The 22,158-nt window shown below is 36.4% G+C and overlaps 1 protein-coding gene across 1 annotated transcript in view; it reads left to right on the forward strand.

Annotated features, from left to right (window-relative positions):
* Positions 1–22,158, forward strand: part of MALRD1 (MAM and LDL receptor class A domain containing 1) — a 628,554-nt gene that overhangs the window by 432,139 nt on the left and 174,257 nt on the right. The window contains exons 30-31 of the mRNA XM_059059255.2: positions 11,304–11,432; positions 20,181–20,342. Of these exons, the coding sequence (XP_058915238.1) occupies positions 11,304–11,432; positions 20,181–20,342 (291 nt within the window). The remainder of the gene's footprint in view (positions 1–11,303; positions 11,433–20,180; positions 20,343–22,158) is intronic.

Consider the following 22,158-nt stretch of genomic DNA (forward strand, 5'->3'; position numbering starts at 1 on the left):
TGAAATATTATGTCAAAAATACAGTGCAAATTAAATTTTTATACATCTCACATATATGACAGAGTTCAAAGGAAAGGGTCAAAGATAATATTATGCAGTGATTAGACTTATTTTTATTCATTTTATGCAGAAAAACATAACTTGATCACAGTTTGATGCTGGAATTTGCATGTAAATTGAAAATTATTTAACAGTGTCCTGCAGTGACCTTACTGTACAAATAATAGAAAAAACAAACTAATTCAGAAGTCTGAATCAGATTGCTCAGCATTTCAAAATCTCTTATTCTTCATTAAAACTCATTAATGGTATCAATATCAATGAGGTTCTAGAATCTTATATTTTTAGGAGGCTGTATATTTCCTTGAAGTGGTATTGTTTTCCTTTATGACACATATCATTGATTATTGTTGCAGCACTACTAAAGTAGAACCAAGATAGGGTAATAATAGATGCTGTTAACAGTTTATATCCTTTTTTAGTGCATGTACTAGAAACCAATTTTACCAATCAAATAAATAGAGGTCATTTTTTCTAAAGATTCTGGGATGGATCAGAGAATTGAAGAAACAATTGTGTAAGCCATCCTTGAAAAGAATAAGCTCCAAGGACCTAAGTAACAGGGGCTCGTGGGAAGTTGCTCCAGTGAAGTGCCCATTAGACACCTGTGGCCCCAGAACTGCTATTTCTGTGTGTCTTGGTACAACATTCAATCCCAAATGCAATAATCCTGTTGGCTTATCTTTAATCAGTTATCTCTCCTTTGGTCAATCAGCTGTGTAATACCACACTGAGATTCTGGGTGATGAACATTAGCTGGATCTTTTCTGCTCTTCCTCAGGCCACACCCCACCCCGTTTGGCAAGGAGTCTGTTGAGAGCTAAAAGGACAGGCCCATTCAGAGCCTATGTTCCCGGTTCTAAATCTCAGATTACTCTGATCATGCAGCTCCAAGCTGGCTTCAGGGGTCTTTCCTCACCTCTTCCCCAGTTCTGTCTTCTCATGGAGGGACTGCACTGCTGGTGTGCATACCCTGAGCTGCAAGGTTAACTACGAGATGACTATGGAGATGAAGATGGGATTGTACCTACAGACTGGGGTGTCCACTGCAGATCCTGTGCATGTTAAAGGTGGACCTATTGCCATAGGCTGCGTCATCACCTTGAACCAGGAAGCTCATTCACCTCGTGTTTATTTTGAACATCAGTCTATAACATATTTTATGGCCCTAACTATTCATGTTTTATATCCATATGCTATATTCTCACACATTAAACACAGATGATTCATAATTATTCATATTCTCACATTTTATTTGTGTAGGATCAATGCTGGTAAACTCTTGGGCTTCATGCAACTCTTGATTTCTTCATTCTAGTGGAAGTATAGATATTGGAGTGGGGCAGCCTATAGCTGAGACATTGTACATGAGTAACTTTTAACTCTTTAATGCCCAACAATTTTGATGGAATTTTCATCTTACATTTTAGCTCGTAAGAGAAATGTGCTTTGGGGTGGCTGAAAATAATAATCTTAGATTACTTGTTACAGCATTTTTGTACTTGTATTTATACTTTTAAAAAACAACCAGAGAATTTCTAGTGAATTAACTAAGAAAGTGTCTTTGCGATAGTATTCAAAACCCCTAGAACATTAGAGTGGAAAGGCCTTGGGCATCCAGCGTGTTTGAGTGATTTCATTCCAGCTTACTTGGACGTTTGACACAGTGGGAACAGAAATACAGCTTATTGCCTCTCAATTTAATGATTATTCTGTCACCCCGTAGTAGGTGTAGGAGAACGAGAAGCAAACACACATGATAATTACTGACTTGGGTAGGAAGAGGTGTAAAAATAGTTGTTTTCAATATGGTCAAAATGAATCAACTATTTATTATAAAATATATTTAAATAAGCGTGTATCCCTACTATGTATTAATATTTCAAGCAAGTCAGCAAGTACTTCCATATAATTTCTATGCAAAAGTCACCTGAGCAGAGGAAAACAAATAGTATTCTGAGACAAAAGCTAAATAAGCCATTGCATTTGCCTTCGGTGCCATTTTCTATCAGATATATACGACATTGGTGCTTTGATGTGCAAATTTCCTCTTACACCTCATCTCCAGTGGAATGGAGATAAACTTGAGCAAAGTGTGTACTCCCCTCTTAATACAGCAATTAGAACATTTTAATTAGGTCTAAACAGATGACATAGTCCATCCATTATGGGTCTTCTTCAAGCTAGAGTTGGAATCCAGCATGTAGACAGACATCCTTAATAAAGGGTCACTTGTGAATGATGATTACAATTTCCTTGGGTGAGTTTTGTTCTTTCCTTACAATTTTGTGTCTCACACTAAAGTCATCTTCCTCACAAAGAGTACTTACTGTCTCAATACTCCAGGTTCCTGTGCCTCACTTCTCTTTAGATTATCTTTTCTTTCTGTCTGGTGTCATCACACACCATGGGCCTACTTGTCTGTGTAGAAACCAATAAATTGCATCATTACCCGTGCTTATATAGACTATCAAGCTCACAGTATATATTACATCTCAGAAATCATCTTAGGCAGTGACAATAATTATCCTGCAGCCTATTTATCCTCTAAACAGTTTTCAAGAGTTGACAGTTTTCTTATAACCATTTTTAACTGTGAAGTTCTATAGGAATGATTTTGCCCAATATAGTTTAAATTCATTAAATGTAATTCTTAGTCCTTAGTACTCATAGCATGTTTAGAATTAATTTTAATGTTTAATTAACCACCTATTCTGATTCTAGTGGTAAAGTCCAGGCAATTTTACAAATTTAAACACAGTTTAGCAAATGTTACTTAATCACCAAAAGGTCCCTGGGATCTGTGCTATGTATTAGGGATGTAGTAATGAAGACAATATAGTTCCTTCCTTTAAGGATTCTTTCCATTTTTTCCAGAAGAAACATGTCTAGTTTTCTGTTGTATAGTGGATAAATCCAACAGGAAATATATCAGTGTACTGTATTTCAATACCACGTGCTATAATTGATATTATCCAGAGTACCAACAGAGCTGGATGGATAAATGGGACTTGGAAAGAGTAACACTTAACTTGTGGCTTATGGGATTGGATATTTGAGCAGGATGAGAGGAGGAATGGGGTTTATTGGTTAAGACTAAAGGCTGTAGTCAAAGCATGAATTCTGGCTTTGCTATGAAGTAGTTGTGTGACCTTCAGTAATTTTAATAAGACAAAAAGTTATAGTACCTGCTTCATGGAGCTATGTTCAGAATTAAATGAGTTTATATATGTAATGTGCTTAAACAGGATGAGACGTGCAATCTAGTCTCCTTAAGAGTCAGAGCCGCCATATTCATCAACAGAATCATCCTCATTGTATACCAGTTGTAGTAGGGGAGGCTACAGCTAGATCACAGTCCAAGTTCCCTTCTTATTCAGCCTGCAGTAGTCAGCAGGTGAACAGATTAGGGGGACCACTCTTCTCACGCATTTATTCAGGGACCTAGGCAGATCTTTAGTCTCTGACCTTCAAGGTCCACCCTAGTGAACATCACATTGTTTCTATCCAACCGAGAGAGGAAAAGAACGTGACAAGCTGTGCGTGGAAGTTTGTGTGGCTTTGCCTGGAAGTGGTGAGTATCACCTCCACTCACACTCCACTGGCTAGAACTCACCCTTGTGGCCCCACCTGGTTGCATATGGTGTTGAGAAGTCAAGTGCCTGGCTGAGCAGCTGCGACCCAGCAACAACTGTCTGCTGTAGAAATTTGAAGGTATGTGTTGTAAACAGCCAGCCATCTCCACCCCATGGATGAGATGGGATAAAGGCGTAAAAACAAGAGTAAGGACCAAAGTAGGTGATAAAAGATGTTATGCTTCTGTGGACCACCCACAGATGAACATTGTGAGGTTTAGTGTGAGTCAAGAAGTAGAGAAAGATAAAGTAGGAGGCAAAAAGAGAGAAGAAAGTGCATTTTTGGGTCACGTTTAGTGTGTCTGATATATTATAGAGAAATCCAGCAGGAAATGTATCCTAAGCTACTAAACTCAGGAAAAGGGACAGATTGGGTTGTAGATATCAGGTCATCAACCCCCAGATGTCAGGTAAAATCATGACAGTAAATATGATGCCCAAAGAAGAACAAAGGGTCACAATTGGCTGCATTGGCATTAAAGGCCTGGACTGGAAAAAGAGCTAAGAGAGAGAAGGAGGGTTAAGATGTGATGGAGTAGTAGGAACATGGTGTCCAGGAGCTAAAGGAATCGAGGGTCACAGAAAGGAAGACATTTCTGGTAAATCAGATGCAGAAGTAAAATCCAGAATGGAAAGGGTCAACATTTCTTTTAAAATGGTAGTTAGGAAATTACCAGAAAATGAAGCAAGGGTTCTTCTTTTAATGGAGCATTAGGACCTGAAAAGAGATGAGGGATGGATGCGGACTTTTAAATCACTAACCCACTAAAACTGCTTCTTCAAGCGGAAAAGCATACTGGTCATTGTCAAATGCATCACTTCTGAGTTTTGTTGATTTTGCTTTATGTTCTTATTATTTCCTTTTCCTTCACTGTAAACCTTCTAAACAGGTTTTTTGTCTAAACCTTTAAATTAATGATTTAGAAAACTAGATATTTAAAATATATCCAGATCTAAAAAAAGCTAAAGATAAAAATCTGAGTTGCATGCCTGAAAAGAGAGGTTGACATATATAATTTTCTTTCAAACAAATATAGAATCAGTTTATAAAGTCACCTTTTTGCTTAAAAAGCTGAAAAGTTGATCTTTAAGATATTTTCCACTTCATATACACCTTGCCTCTGTGTAGCACAAGAGGATTTGCATTTTTTATATTTTCCTAAGCCCTTGCTATCCTCTAAGACATGGTCCAGTAACTCTGATAACACTTCTGATAATTTTGGCACAAACTGAACTTTGCTGTCACTAAGCTCACAGAGGTTATACATTCAGATGTGTTGCTCTCAGTTGTCTGATATGTGCAGTGACCTTCTTGAAACCTAGCAATTTTTCTAACATAAGATAGATTTAAACACTCACCCTGAATAGAAAATATGATAGGTATTTATTGTTATTTTCTGGACATTTAAAAATCCTGGTCATGAGATATGTAGTCATCAGCAGTGTTGAAATTTCCTTTTATTTGCAAACTTGCCCCTGATCCTATTTCTAGAACAAGAGAGCAGTCAGGTGAAATAAGTAGTTCATCTGTGAAGGAAGATTTCAGGTTCGTGATCTTTCCCAAAATATTTTTTTCTTGAGCCTATTTCCCCCCACCAACCTTTTTTTTTTTTTTTTTTTTTTTACCCAAGTGTTATTCTTCAGATAACATTGAATCTTCCGTATTTGCAACATGTGGCCAAACGTACTTGATAAGGAAACTGAAATGAATGGAGTTTTATAAAAGACCTGCTTCTTCTCAGTTGAGTGGTCTGGCCTCTTTTTCTAATTGGCTACATGACAAGCTGAGATGATACGCATTTTGAAAGGTCAGCGCTGAGTAAATGTATTAAATATTTATTAACACACCAGTGCAAACTAGGGCTACATTTTGTTGTCCTCTGACAGCAAGCCATTAAATATCTTCCATTACGCACTAAACAGCCTGTTTTACACTTAAGTTTTCACTACCAGATTATAAATTCTTTGATGGTAAGAACTATCCACCATGGTGTCTGACAACTGTTCAATATGTTTCTAGGATGAATAAGTAAAGATACTAAATGGATGACGTCACTAGATTTAAAGGTATAGTACTTTGTATGAGGGAGTGATTACCATTGTTTTCACTTAGAGATTGATAGTAAATGAGTTACCTAAGGTTACAGAGCTTTCATGAGAATGGAGGTTCAGATCAATACTTTGGCCACACATATTTTGACTTTCCACTAGCAATCAATATCTACTTTCCAGTATTACCAGCTTTAACTAGAGGGAAACTTTTACTTAGAATGATAAAACTTTTGAAGCGTACCTACAATAAAAACTATCCAAAGATAATTTATTAACAAGTTAAAACAGATAAATGACAAGGAAAATGTATATATTAACAAACAAAAAGAAACTGTGTTTATGAAAAAGTTCCCTCTTCTAGCCACTGCAAATATATCTTTATGTTTCTGTTTCAATGAACGCACTCAAATGTTCATATATGTTTACCTTTATAGGAACACAAGATAAAGAAAATGATATATGCCAATTTCAGAGGATTTCTTTTTATAATAAGGAGCATGATTTGGAGAAAATTGTTTTATGGAACTTTCTTGAGATTATTTTTAGAATTCATGATACAAGGTTTTAACAGTTTTTAAATATTAAATTTATATTGAAAATTAGACTATAGAAAAATTAACAAAATTGTATCATAGGATGTGCTTCTCACTCACTACAAACATATAAAAATATCTTTAAAAAGTACTTCTTAATACTCCAAACTGAAATTTGAAAAAGAAAAGAAAATATACTGGTTCCAGAACCAAAGAGCGGACTCAAACATAGATCATAGATGGAAGCTAACTTCCCAGTGGCTTAAAGGACTTGGGAACCTGGACATAGAAAATGGTATCTGAAGACTGGAAGTTTTAACCCTATATCAGAATAGGAGAGCTAGACATGTACCCTTGCATAAAGCCTGGTCCTTTCCAGAGAAATTTGTTGTCTGTCCAGGGACTTGGAAAAAATTAAAGAAAAATAAATGAACCGAACAGGAGCTACCAGCATGAAACCAAAACCCTAAAACTTGTGCCACACCACATATAGGATAGTACATACTGTGAGAATGAGAACTCAAAAATAACACATTACTATTAAAATTTCTAGAACCACTTCAAGGATAATGCATGAAGCCAGTGTAAATTTATGCTGTTGGGACCACATGCTATTGGGATCATGATACAGAAAAAGGAAAGCATAAGATAAAATAGGCAGGCTACTAAATAAAATAATTAAAGTTCACTTCCAGAAATTATAACTGAAAATAAATATCAATAGAAAAGTTAAACAAACAGATTAGAGGCACAGTTGAAGGATAAATCATCAAATAAGCGTGAGCTTACTCACCAAAATGCAGCACAGCAAGGTAAAGAGAAAAAAAAAATATGAACAGAAATTGAGACATTGAAGATAGAATAAGTGAATCTAACACTTCTAATAGCAGCCGCATAGCACAGGGAGATCAGCTCGGTGCTTTGTGACCACCTAGAGAGGTGGGATAGGGAGGGTGGGAGGGAGACGCAAGAGGGAGGAGATATGGGGATATACGTATATGTATAGCTGATTCACTTTGTTATAAAGCAGAAAGTATCACACCACTGTAAAGCAATTATACTCCAATAAAGATGTTAAAAAAAAAAAAGTTCCAGAAATAGAAAACGGAGACTTAGGGCAAGATAGTACTTGAAGAAATAAAATTGATCATTTTCTGTAATTGAAAAATGGCATGACTCCTCAAGTTATCATAGCATAGAAACAATGACACCCCAGTAGGAGGGGGCAACCTAGTACCCAGGTTTTGGTTTCTGACAGCATTCTCCAATAAAAGGAACCAGGGCTGCTCGGAGAAATGACTGATGGCTGATTCTAGGACTGGGCTGGGAAAAATACAAGGTAAGGCTGAAGCAACTTACGGTGTTAGAACAGAAAGCAGTGTGCAAAAAAAAAAAAAGGCTACATTGATGGTAGTATGTCAAAGGGACATAGAAGCCAACTGAAAGATCTCCCCTTTGCCAATTTGAGCAATAAAAAAATAAAGTAGCATTGTATTATGACTCAAATTGTAATATAAATATCCTTGTGTCCATATTGATATAAATTACTAAATAAATATATAAATGGGAGAGCAAAGACCAAACTCCCATCTAATTTATGTAGATTCTCTACCCTCAAGGAGGGAAGCACAGATCTCCACTCCACTATGTGGTCTGCACACAGTGACTTCCTTCCAAAGAAATATTGTATTTAAAGGGATAGAAAAAAGAAAGTAACTTTAAAGTGGAGAAATATGAAGAACTACATCAGCCAGATAGACAAGGTCAACATGAACAGTGACAAGTTGTGTCATTGTACGTGCCCTGGGCATGACGTGATGAAAATAACACTTTACTTCTGTAGTCTTCCTCCCCTACATCCATAATCCTACCTAAATTATAGGTGGGAAAAATCAAATTCCAATAGAAATCCTACAAAATACTTGACCAGTACTGTCCAAATTGTAAAAGTTATCAAAAACAAGGAAAATCTGAGAAACTGTCACAGTGAAGAGAAGCCTAAGGAGACATGACATGGTCCTGGTTATTCAGCCTAAGGAGCCTGAATGCCATGGTCTTCAAAGAGGGGGAGTCTGGCCATTGCCGTCACGTCTTTTATGTCCTTCATGTGACATAGAAGAGCAATAAGAGAAATAAAGGTCCATGAAAAATATAAAGGTGCCAAAAATGTGTGCCCACGTGAAATTTACTGTCTGAAATCCCAGAGCATGCTGAATATCATCCCTTGACGGAGAGGATAAAACAAGTGTGCACCCACAAATATAATCTGTAGAATGATTATATCTAATTCTATGTAATGAATCCTGTGCACAAAGCTGTTTTAATCCAAATACAAATTTATATGGGCAAGGATTTCTTTACTGTAAATTCTATTTCAAAGAAGAATAATGTGAGTTTTCAACTGACATCACTTTAACTTTGGGGACAGAGTATTCAAGTCCACAGTGGATTAGTCCTATATGTTCCTCGTGCTTTTAGTGGGTTAAATATTCGATTCTTACGGCTACATTATTTTGCAGACATTTTCTTCTTCCTAGGATTTTTCCATTTATCATGTTTTAGTTTTAGGTCTTTTGGACTCTGTCAACCTTTATTTTTTAAGCTAAAATAAATATTTAGTGTGTTTCATGTGCTTCTGCCAGCCAGGTCATCTTCAGCTTGCTCTTATGAGCACCAATGCTCTGTCCATTCTCATATCATTAACTATAGTATGTGTATATAGTATATATATATAGTATATAGTATAGTATATATATATAGTATATATAGTATATATATGTATAGAGTATATATACATATATATAGTATATATAGTATATATATAGAGAGTATATATATAGTATATATATTATAGTATATATAGTATAGTGTATATATAGTATATAGTATAGTATATATTATCTTTCATTTCATATATTTGTTGACCAGGTTAATAGGTACTGTCTTTATCATTTTGGCTAAATGAAGAAATTGAAAATGGCTAAACACATGCAAGACATTCTCACGAAAATAATGTTCCTCTTCTATTTACCATGATGTTTTTGCTAACAGCAGTCTGACTGACTATATTCTTGTCTTAAAGAAGATCTACTTTTCCTATAACTGCAGTCTCTTTTTATTTTTCATCCGTGCAGCCCATATACCATAGATACTCTGGTTTATGCTCAGTTTACTATAATTCAAAGCATTGACTTGATTCCTCTTCATGTTTTTTCTATTCTATATCGTTAAGGTAATAAGATGGAGTCTATTTCCGTCACTTTTTTTTAAACTAAAGAACCAATTATTTAGATTATAAGTCAAAACCCTGTTCTGACTTGTATTATCCTGTATTATCCTGTAATTATCCTGTATTACTATTAACCCTGTATTATCCTCTGTGGAGTAATTTTCTGACTCCACAGCCTATGGCATAGAAAAATAAAATAATCTCCAATGCATAGACTTGCATACTAAACAAAGTCCACATAGTTCTCTGGGTTAACTGTAAATTCTCACTAGTGTTAATTAAAATTATGTGGCAAAGTTTCTAAATCACTCAAAGAACACGACCTTTCATTCTTCACCTTACTGATACCCACGATCTAATAAATATTGGCTGTTCTTTTAGATGCCCTCTCTCAATCTTCGTATTGAGACTACATTTTACTGGTAAATTATTTCTGGAAGTCATTATTATTTTTTTTAAATTTATTTTTTGTGTGTGGTACACGGGCCTCTCACTGTCATGGCCTCTCCCGCTGCGGAGCACAGGCTCCGGACGCGCAGGCTCAGCGGCCGTGGCTCACGGGCCCAGCCGCTCCGCGGCACGTGGGATCTTCCTGGACCGGGACACGAACCCGTGTCCCCTGAATCGGCAGGCGGACTCCCAACCACTGCGCCACCAGGGAATCCCCTGGAAATTATTGAGGTTTTAGCAATTGTATTATGGGGATGACTATGGAAAGACTATGGAAATGCACTTTTATGAAATCTGTAGAGTTTTACTATTTTCCTTCATGAAAATACTCCCTAACCTTGAGTAACCTCCCCCCACCACAGACACCCTATCCTGAACCCATACTAATCTATGTAACAAAGGAATTGCTGAGCTTTATTTAATTTGTTGAATTTGATAGTTTCAGACCTTTAATGTATATCACTTTGAAGCTATAAAATATTATCATTAGACTTCATATCAGTTGAAATGACATGCCAACATGTGAATTGCTTTGAAATTTCTATGTCAATTTGCTTTTCTAAGCCCCCTTTAGATGAAACCATTATGCCTTCAGTTATTATAACCAGCATTTGTAAAGCACAAATTGTATATTAGGTGCTGTGTTAGGCCCAAGAAAACACAGCAGAAACTCCTGTGTCAAAGGAGCTTAGAGCCTGGGAGGACAGACAGAAGTGTAAACAGCTCTTATACGAGATGGTAAGCTTTTAATATAGGAATAAAAGTATCCTTAGGCAGCATGAAATAGGGAATGTCCGACCAGAGGCTTGGATGGCAAAGAGAAAGGCAAGACAAGGGTAGAAAGAGAAGTTGTTTCCTTGAGTCCTAGGGTTGAACAGACCACCAAGACCACAAGAGGGGATGAATGGTCAGTACAGGTAAAGGAAGCAGCATTTGTAAACACGTGGCAAAATGCAGACTAAGTGGCATACTTGTGAAGCCCTCAGTCCTAGGATATAGTTTACCTGCAGGTGCTTAAGAGAAGAGTTGCAGAAAATGAGCCTGGAAAACTAAGCTGGAGCCAAAAACCAAAATATTTTTAATGCCTTGATTGGGAGTTGGGGTTTATGTAATAGACGATGGTCAGCCCTTGACTGATTAAAAGATATTTTGGAAGTACGATCTATGTTACTTGTTGAACAGTTCCAGGTGGGACTGAGAGATGGGGAGTTGTCTACAAGTCTACCTTGGACAACAATTAAAATCTTTAACTTATCTAATAGTGTGGGAACTAAAAGGAGTATTCAGATTTGATGAAAGTATTACCAAATGATGTTTGTGTTTGTTATTTTGTTTTCCCCCCAGTGGGAGAGACTTCTGAGATTTGCCCAGAAGCCACTGATTTCTTGTGCCACAACAAGAAATGTATTGCATCCCACCTGGTCTGTGACTATCAACCGGACTGCTCTGATAGGTCTGATGAAACTCACTGTGGTAAGTGTATTTGTCTGTTCTAACGCTGCCAGTTCAGCACAGATTTTCACAGATTTTTATTAGCAGAGTAATTTATTGGCATTGATGACTGAAAAGAAATGTTCTTTTCATGCACCAGAGTAGATTTAGAATAGACAAAACATTTTTCCAACTTCTCTATGCAAATATTTAAATGGCAGCCCTTCCATCCTTTTTACCCCCAGACTAAAAACTGCAACAAATCTATAGCAAATCATGTTACAGAAATTTCCCATCGTATCATTATATACATCTCTGTGCAGAGTCAGGGTTAAAATTGTCAGAAACTGAACTAGCAGAGCCTACATTTCTTCATCAGTTCTCATTACTGATTCCATTCCTTTTTCCCCCCAAATGATTGATTTTATAGATGAGGTGAAAAAAGAACACTTTGAATAAATACTAGTTTAATGATTAATTTTAATCATTACATTGCCCTGGAAAAAGAGGAATACAAGAACCACTTTGTTTTTTTTTATTCAAATTTTAATTCAGATGATTTTTAAATTCATGTATAAAGCCAAGTGTGTAATTTTTAAATATGAACACATATTTAAATCCAAAGAATTTTTTTTTCATATATCTTACTGATGAGCATTCATATGGAATCTTGATACCATACAGGCTGCCTGTTGCCGTTAATGTTTGCAGCATAACAAACTACCCTAAAAGTTAGTGGCCAATTTTCATTTTGCTGGCAATTTTGTGGATCATTCATGAAGGAAGGAATTGGCTAGGCAGCTTGTCTCTGATCCACATGGCTCAATCTGGTACAGCTGGACCTGGAGGATCACTTCCAAGATGCCTTTATCCCCTACATGTTTGGCACACGTGTACTCTTTGGTTTCTCTGTCTGGATCAACATGGAATCAACCTCCAGGGCAATCCCTGTGGCTTGGGCTATCACAGGTTAGTCAGACATCTTACATGGGATTGGCTTTTACCATGTGTCGACTGTAAAAGAATGCACAACCTAAAAGTTAAGAAGTGTGTTTTATTGGCAGACTTTCTGAGGACTTAAGCCCAGGAGGCAGCCTCTCAGATCCCTCTGAGGAACTGCTCCCAAGAGGGAGGTGGGGGGAGCCAGGATATACAGGAGTTTTGCAGCAAAGACCAGGGAGCCCAAACACCAAAAGATTACTGTTAATTAAAGAAAACCAGATAGCTCAAGTTACGGAATTTACTGCTTTTCTGTGTTTGGGAAGATGCAAGAGCCGGCGATCAGTGACGTCATTGCTTTGCTATACACCTTAGCTAGCTCGGGCCAGCATCCAGGTTTTTCCCATCCTAAATCCCCTCAGGGTGCACCGATGCGGGTGCTGCAGTGGCTGAGGGCTTGATGGCTGGCATCCTGTCGTTTCTACCCAGAGTTCCCTCAGGGCTCACCGTTGGGGGCGGGGGCAGTGGCTGACAGCTACAGTGTCCTTTGTTTACTGCTGTGGCAGGCAACATTCTTCATTCACAGCAAGTTCCAAGAGCAAACATTCCAAGAGCCTGAGGAAAAATAGCAAAGAGTTTGTATGACTCGGCCTCAGAAGTTCCAGCATGTCCCTCCTGGCTCTTCTTTCTTTGTCATTCAAATAACAAAGTCTAACCTAGATTCAAAGAGAGGAAGGGAAGAGACTCCATTGCGCTCAGTGGGAAAATATCACACAGGCACAGGGAAGGCGTACTACACAAGGCACGTTTAAATGTTTATTTTTAGCTCAGTGTTATTTTTATTCCTCCGGATGTTTGCTTCTGAAGTGTTCATTTCTCTTTCTTGCATTCGCTATTTTTTTTTTTAGTATATGTGCTGCCGAAGCGAGCACCGCTGTTTTTTTTAATTGTGGTAAAGTATACATAAAATATGCATAACATAAAATTTACTATTCTAACCTTTTAAACTGTACAGCTCAGTGGCATTAAGTATATTTGCATCGTTGTGCAGCCAACACCACAGCGCACACTTAAGGCCAGCTTGCGTGTCATCAGAAAGGTTTTTCCCTTAGAGGGCATCCAGAACCCATATCCAGAACTTGTTTTATCTTGAAAAATTGAAACTCTGTACCAATTAAACAATAACCCTCTATTCTCCCCACCCCCAGCCCCTGACAACCACCATTCTACTTTCTGTTTCTATACATTTGACAACTCTAGGTGCCTCGTGTAAGTGGAATCAGAGTGTTTGTCTTTTTGTGACTGGCTTATTTTACTTAGCATATTGTCCTCAACATTCATCCCATCTTTTAATTTTAAGTCAAGCAAAGAAGAAAGTGAAAATGATTGGCCCTTTTTTTAACTGTATTTTGAATACTACAGTATTATAATCTTAATTTCATAAAATATTTCCTTTATAATATATATATTCTCAAATGAAATTTATAATACATTAAATAATACTCTCTAGTGTTATTTCTAGCTTCTTTTAAGTGCACCAAAAAATATATATATATTTTTTATATTGACTGTTAGGAATTGATTTCAATGGAGTTCTAAAACAATGCTCTGAAGCATTTTGAAATCACCATTTTCCCCACAAGACATAACAAATAGAGCATTTAATAATCACCAGTAAAACATTAAAAACTTGGCCAGATTTGTGAAGGTTCTAAAGAAAAAATAATTTGACTGTGATGGCATTGACATACATAATCCAGTGGCGTGAGAAGGACAGCTATCACAGGCATATAGAAAACTTATTACAGACAGTAAATATCTTCCTCTCATGTAAAAATGTACATATATTGAAAATGTTTATATAAAAATTATACTCTTCTGTTTATTCCTATTCCTAGTAGGGCTAGGAACAACTTTCTAAACATTGGGTATATAAAAGTGAACAAGACATTGTGTTAGGCTTCAGAAATTCACTCTCTACTGTGGAAAAAAGTAAAACTAGAGGGAAAAATGTATTAAATATAATGTTCTTCACTTTTTGAAAAGGTAGTTAGTAAATGAAAAGATTCCTGATTATTTTTTAAGTGTAACAAGTGCTATCAGGAATAAGGTTATCACAGCTTATGTGGGGAGTACATATGAAGAAAAATACTTGTGTGTGTATGTACATCTGTATATGAAATATAAAAATAGACCTAAAAACATAAAAGAGTTACAGGTGTTTTGGTTTTTCAAATGTGAATGCTGCCCATGTTCTTTTTGCTTCACTCATTTTTCTTCTCAGAGTACCTTATATGATTTTTATTTTTTCCCACAGCTATTTGAGGTATTGATATAAAACACACAAAGGCAGTTTTGATTATCAGAAACTGAAGTCAGTTACATATCCATGTCTATTAGTGTTACCCATGACTTTGATGGACAACTGCAAGAAGTATTTGAATTTATTAAAATAAAAGCAATATGTTAACGAATGAAATATTCACTTTTCTTAAACCTTCTTGATAGATTTTGTTCGTCTCCAAAAGGAACATTGCACAGCACACAGAGATATACAGGTGACTTACTGATGCTACAAATTGACTCCATCAACATTTTATATTGATGGTCTTTTGGATATATTGGAGGCATCAGGGCTGGACTCCTGCAGGCAGAGAATCTATCGTGGATAATAGAATAAATTACAACATTTTCAAAGTGACCTTTGGAGAAATATAAGGAAACAATTGACCTTTGGGTTATTAAACTGAAGTCTTCATTTTGACTTTGACCATCATTTGTTGGGCAATTAGTTAAATTTTCAGAGGCTCAATTTCCTTATCTGTATAGTACATATAGTAACATACAGAGTGCTTTGAGAATTAAATGAAATAATGTAAAGAATATATTTGTTCAGTCTTTCAGGATTAATGTTAGCTTCTTCCATGCCATTATTTTTATATTCTCTTGAAATTTGTCAGTCATTGTGAATGCCTTATTTACATGTCCTTTATACTTATCAGACAATAAATGCAGCTATTCCTCATGACTAAATTTTTACCTTAGGTTATGAGCAAAGATAAACTCTTCTTTTGCATCGCTACCTCTTGTCGCAAAAATGCATGGTTGGTAACAAAGAAGATCAATTCTTTTGAAAAGAAACAGTTAAGTTAGAAAATATGCTCTTTTTTTCATGGAGGAGATTATTACCTAAAACATGTAGTAAGTGTGCCTTGTATTCTAGGCTAGGGATGCACGGAATGGGATGGGTACTTTCTCTCCTGCATCTTACAGTGATGAACATCATTAGTCAGTCATGTCACTCTTCCCCACTGTACTCAGATTCTCCAAAATCCTTCTCAGCGCAGCTTTCCAAAAAGGCATTTCACAATGAGGAGAAACTGTTTAATAGTTCTATGTTAAATATCATGGTATGGCAAAATAAGGTTGCTATGTGGATGGGAGAATTAAAAATAATTAATTACGGAGGCATCGCTTTAATATAACTGAGTTGATTAATATTTATACTGACCTACAACAATATGGCTGAATATTGTACCAGTGGAAAAATGCCAGTCATTTAAAACAGTGTTAGTAATGCTTTGAATCCATTCAAGGGGTCATAATAAAGATCACAATTTGGAAAATATTTTTTCTAGAGCAATAGCCATTTTGAAAATATTGATACATATTAATCATCAAGAAATATTAACATTACAAAGTCTTCGTATCATCTCTCATTCAGTAATTAGTATGGAATCACAGCTTATGTAATGCAGTTCAATAATAATACCTGATCACATGGAAATGTTTACAGTAGTTCAACGGTAAACAACAATTAAGGTGGCAGTGCAAAATAAAGAAGTAATAAGTTGCCAAACGAATAGTAATAACTCTGATTACTGGTATAAAACACACACAGACCCTGAGAACTGACATGTTCTGGAAAGAGAAAGATAGTACATAAGTTGGACATTCAAGAAAGTGTATGGGGCTTCCCTGGTGGCTCAGCGGTTGAGAGTCCGCCTGCCGATGCAGGGGGACACGGGTTCGTGCCCCGGTCCGGGAAGATCCCACATGCCGCGGAGCGGCTGGGCCCGTGAGCCATGGCCGCTGAGCCTGTGCGTCCGGAGCCTGTGCTCCGCAACGGGAGAGGCCACAACAGTGAGAGCCCCGCGTACCAGAAAAAAAAAAAAAAAAGAGTATTATTTGCTAGATGGAATGGAGAATATACATTAATTTATACACTTGTAACAGAAATTCCAACCTTGACAGGTGTAGACATCATAGCAGTCCCTGCTTGTTGCCTATCCATTTCTTTTTGTTCCTTAGAAACAGACCTGCAGTTTTATCCAGGGCAACATTATGACCAGCCACAGGTACCATCTTCTCCAAACTTCTTTGTAGGCGCCCGTGAGCACTCGCCCGCCAGTGAGATATACGTGGGAATTTGGGGAAGGTATCACTTTCAAAAAGAAAAAGCACCAGAATAGGAAAACGCTTTTTTCTTCTTTCCCCTTCCCATTCCTTTCAATGCCTTGAATATTTGAATTGTTCAGTGCTGGAAGGTGCAGCAGCATCTTGCAACCATGAATGAACATGAGGATGGCAAGATGACAGAAAGGAAAGATGGAAAATATGTGCTTCACAACCACACATCTGAACCACCCTCACAATGCCGACCTTAAATGGACATCTTCCTGACATATTGTTAATGGAGATAAATGAATAGTAGCCGTTTAAGCTACTATTATTTGGGTTTTCAGTTACTTGAAACTAAATGCATCTCTAACTGATACAGACAATAAGGAAAATGTATTCTCTCAAATAGCAAGAAGTCCAAAAGCAAGGGAGCTCTAGAGTTGGTTAATTTAGTAACTTTTGTCATCAAACGTATAGAACTATATGCCCTCCTTCATTCTTTATGTTCTGCCACCTTCAGATAATGGATTTTCTTATAAAGTCAGCTCCCCATAGAATCTCTTTGGTCCCAAGCATCGCATCTTTGCAATGATATCCTGAGAAAGGACAAATAGGTTTTCTTCCTTTTGATTTATTTTTGAGAATAAAGAAACCTTTTCCTAGGTGTCTTTTCCCTAGTAAGTCTCATTGTCTAGAAAAGCATCCCGAGACTATCTTAAACCAGTCAAGACAAGGGAAGTTTGAACATCGCATCATGATTGCTTAGATAAACCATGAGCCGCCTCTGGAGTTACAGGGGGCCGTTTCACTCTTCAAACAAATATCTGAGTGAAAGAAGGTGAATTGAATTCCTAGATAAAACTGCAGTTCTGTCCTGAACAAGAGAGGGAAGGAAGGACTGACAAATGAGCAACCAATTGCTAGAGAACATATGCAAAAAAAGAGAGAGAGAGAGAGAGAGAGAGAAGTACTTCAACATAAAAGTTGAAAAAAGTCAGTTTTATTCAAAAGAAATTTTTCTGAAAAATTTCATTGAAGTAGAGGCAGTTTTGGAGACAAGACAGATTTCAGCTTAAAAAAAACATTGCATCAACAGAAAGGTTATTGTATTCAAGGCTAGAGGTTTTGAGGGCGTTGTCAAATAATGTGAACACCTGAATATTTCGAGCAAGGGAAATAACATGAGAGCAGTCTTAAAGATTAATAATGTGGTTTGGGTGTATAAGGTTGATAGGATGAAGGCTACACTAAAGAAAGAGGCTCTTAACATAAACCAGGGGCTTGAACCAATGAAGCTGGAACAGGAACTATGGAGCTGCAAAGAAAGGAATGAACTAAACAAGTTCTCGAAGGGAGAATCTATAGGTGTTGGTGATAGATTAGATATGGAAATAAAGAATGCAGAATCAAAGATAACTTCATAGTTTGAATCTTTAGAAAGAGAGAGAAGATTCATGCTATGAAATTAATCAATAATCTCAGAGAGAAGAACCCATTTGGAGGGATAAATGATGAGTTCATTTTAGGCTTGTTGGTTTTGAGGTGATAATTGCATATTCCAAGTGGAATGTTCAACAGACATTTGTAGATAAACACCTGTATTTCATCGTAGCTTTAGATTTGTAGGTCATCTGCACAAAAGTATGAAAGGCTACGGGAAAGAATGAGTGAAGATACATAGAGTGAGACTTTTTTTAATTATGTAATTTTTTAACAAGAGGGACACCCCAGCTAACTCTGCAATATAAGAAAGGAATTAGTAGAGAATGTGTGATTGAAAGATGTGGAAAAGTTGTATAACTTTGAAATAAATGCAGCTGTGGAATGCTAATAACAGTGTTTTGTAAGCAGTTGAGACCAGAAACTAAGGTTAACCCTAGAAAAGGGAAAAGTAAAAGTGATACAATTTGAGTTAGAGAGGCTGAAATGTAAGAGAATGAATCCTGATTGTGTAGATATCTTTAGAGTCAATGGTAAAGTCATATATTAAATACGGTGGAAGAGGGAGGACAAGAGTGGTCACAGAGAATAGAAAAGGAATAATTATTGTAGGGCCTATGTGTCAGGGAGTCAGTTACACAGAAATACTATAGAACCTGTGTGTGACATCATTCTAACAAACACACAATGGCTATCTTGTTTGTAACATTGGAAGATTCTACATGTTTGCGGTTGTGTTAACTAACCACCTGGAGAACCACTTTCCTCACTTTTATCCATATTATATAAGCGTGATATAAACCTATGTATAAGCACGGCATAAAAAGGATATACAGAGCCCATAAATAAGTATATAAAAACCAATGGAGCATAAGTCCTGTAGAATGAATGGAAGAAATGTATATAATTAAAAACGATTCTAGTTTTTAGGGATAAGGATAAGATGCAATCATGCCAGAGAAGTAAAATGCTGAGATTTTATGAAAATACTCGTAGAGATCCAGAAAATTTTCTATAAAAATATTAAAGCTTCTTTTCGCCAAATGTTTGGCATCCATTTTAACAGCAAGTTTTTCCTTGCTCACAAAGTTTCTATATATGCTAATAATAGTTTTATGTTAAGAGAAAGTTATGAACAAGACACCATCTGGAGAAGAAACGTTAAAAATAATACAAACTTCATCTTTCTAAAAAAAAAAAAGTCAATGACAATCTCAGTTGATTCATACTGATTAAACCATCCAATAATTCATTCTGTCTCTATAACACAGTTTTTACAGTGAATGCTCAAAAATAATAACTGCTATGCAAAAAGAAAATGAAAGAAAAATGAAAGCAGTATCAGGGTATTATGAAGGCACTTTTCACAGATGCCTAGGTAGTAGGCAATCAGTTATTATCTAGTAATTTTTCTCATTGTGAACAACTTAATTTTTTAATGAGTTATGAATCAACACTTTTAGAAGAGAACTTCTTTCATTATTTAGTGACTGGCTCTGAAATGTTGTACGTGGGTAATGGGTATGGAATGAGGAAAGGGTTTGCATCCTATATGGTTTACTACTTCTACCAAAGGCACCTTTTCTTTAGTTAATGACTTTTCCTCTCTAATGGTCTATGCTGTTCAAATACCAGAGTGGACAGAGGGCCGGAGTTAAACATCCAGACAACTGGAGTTATTGATTTATTTGACCTGAATAATCTATATTATCATAATGTTTTATACATTGTTCATGTGTAGATACAGTTTTATCTGTCATCTAAAATGTTATTAGTCAATCCATGTAAGTCCTTAATGGCTAAATGACAGTATTCATGCACTGCTTCTAGACCCTGTGATCAAAAAAGTTTCAGTGTACAACTGATATTTCCAATGAGTGCAAATACCCTGGTTCTTTAAATTTTTAAATAGAGTATGCAAATACTAATTTTAAATCATCACAAATGTAGTATAATATCAAGTGTGACATACATTTCCACAACATTCCATTAATATTTTTGTTTCCTTAGGCCAGTATACAAGCACAACAGGAAGCTGCAATTTTGAAATAACTTCAGGAAGTTGGACCACAGCTTGCAGTCTTACTCAAGACTCTCAAGATGACTTGGATTGGGCCATTGGCAGCAGAATTCCTACTGAAGCATTGAGTCCAGACCTTGATCATACACCAGGTAAGTACAGTAGAGATAGGCCACGTAGTTCACTGGGCTGGAAATTTGCTTTAACTATTTGAGTGAATGTCAGAGCACCTTCCTTATGTCTTTGTGGGGGTAGAGCTCAATAGCCTTTATGAAAAGAGAGTTAGTTCCTTCCATTTAACCCCTGAATTATTTAACAGACCTAGAACTGATATTGCTACAACAAGGAAATCAATGACTCTATTTAAGAGACTCAGATTTTATTTACCCTACCCTAAAGGTGGCCTTAAAGTTCCCAACTGGGGCAGGGACAAGTAGGGAACATTCAGATTAATGCATGGAGTAGGCAAAGGTATACAGTTGGCATGCTGCCACGATGATCGCTAGCTTGCCACCGATTTCATTCCAGACCCTCTGAAGTACAGGGGCAGAGATTTAAAAGGTAAGTGGTGATAAAAAGAATGAGCATCAGCAAACTCTGAACAAGTTTTGCTTCCTGCCTGTGACATGAGCTCAATGTAATCTTAAATGGTTTTCCAATTAATAGAGTCAGAGTAGAAGGAAGCTTGTATTCTTGTTTACTTTTACCCTGAAATCTTGCCTGATACTCAACACTTTTCTTAGGAATCTAACTTTCTTAGGAATTAAAAATAACTTTTTTCAGTGATAACTTTTCTTAGGAACAAAACTTTTCTTAGGGATAAAATCTAGCTTTCCTTTGGGATAAAAAAATAATCTTAAATATTTGTGATGGTGAATTTTAAGTGTCAACTTGGAGGGTGTTTTTGGGTGAGGTTAACATTTAAGTTGGTGAACTTGGAGCAGATTACCCTCCATAATGTGGGTGGGCCTCATCCAATCAGTTGAAGACCTGAATAGCACGAAAAAGACCAGCCTCCCTGAGCAAGAGGTAACTCACCAACAGCCTGCCTTTGGACTATATCTGCCCTGTTGCCTTTCTTGGGTCTCCAGCCTGCCTGCCCACACTGCAAAAGTGGGGCTTGTCAGCTTCCATAATCACATGAGCCAGTTCCTATAATAAATGCCTTGCTATATTTACACAACATCCTATCAGTTCTGTTTCTCTGGAGAACCCTAGCTAATACCTCCTCAAAAAAACTGAGGCACAGAACAGTGAAAAAGAACAAGAACACATGGAGTTAAAATAAGTTTTCATAGAAAAAGTATACAAGTTTGGCTCCGCCATTTTATGTCCAGTGAAAAGAGAACAGTAATTTTAGCATTTATATATTCCAGGCAGATTGAAAATATCATGATATTCAATTACAGCATAGAGGTTAATTCTTATTTTAAAGCTGTTTCCTAATTCAGCTTCAGATTGAATATTTCTATTCCTTTTGACCTGTCAAGTTGTATTTTTTCTACCTTTCATCAAGTTTTTTTTCCTTAAAAAAAAAAATGAGATTAGTATACACCATGTTATAGGTTAATGGAACAAGACAGAGAATCAAGACACTTAGGTAAGTAATTAGGAGGAGTTAGTATATAACAAAGGCCAATTCAGTGGGAAGAAGTTGCATTATTTAATATGATGCTGGCATAGCTGCTTGTCCACCTGGAAGGAAATGAAATTAAATTCCAGTTTTTCTTCTATATATTTTATATACAACATATATTCCAGATGGATTAAAGATGTAGATGTAAAAAATTAAAATAATAAAACTCTTACCAAGAAAACATAGGGTAAACTATGTACAATTTAAAGGTGGTATCTAACTTCCGAAAGCCCAGATATAAAATTATAGCTATGATCTAAATATTTCATAAACAAAATCAACAGGCATATAATAGATTTGAAGTTTTTTTCTTTACATATTACAGGTAGACT

This window comes from Kogia breviceps, chromosome 3 (genome assembly GCF_026419965.1).
Source record: "Kogia breviceps isolate mKogBre1 chromosome 3, mKogBre1 haplotype 1, whole genome shotgun sequence".
Classification (NCBI taxonomy): Eukaryota; Metazoa; Chordata; class Mammalia; order Artiodactyla; family Physeteridae; genus Kogia; species Kogia breviceps.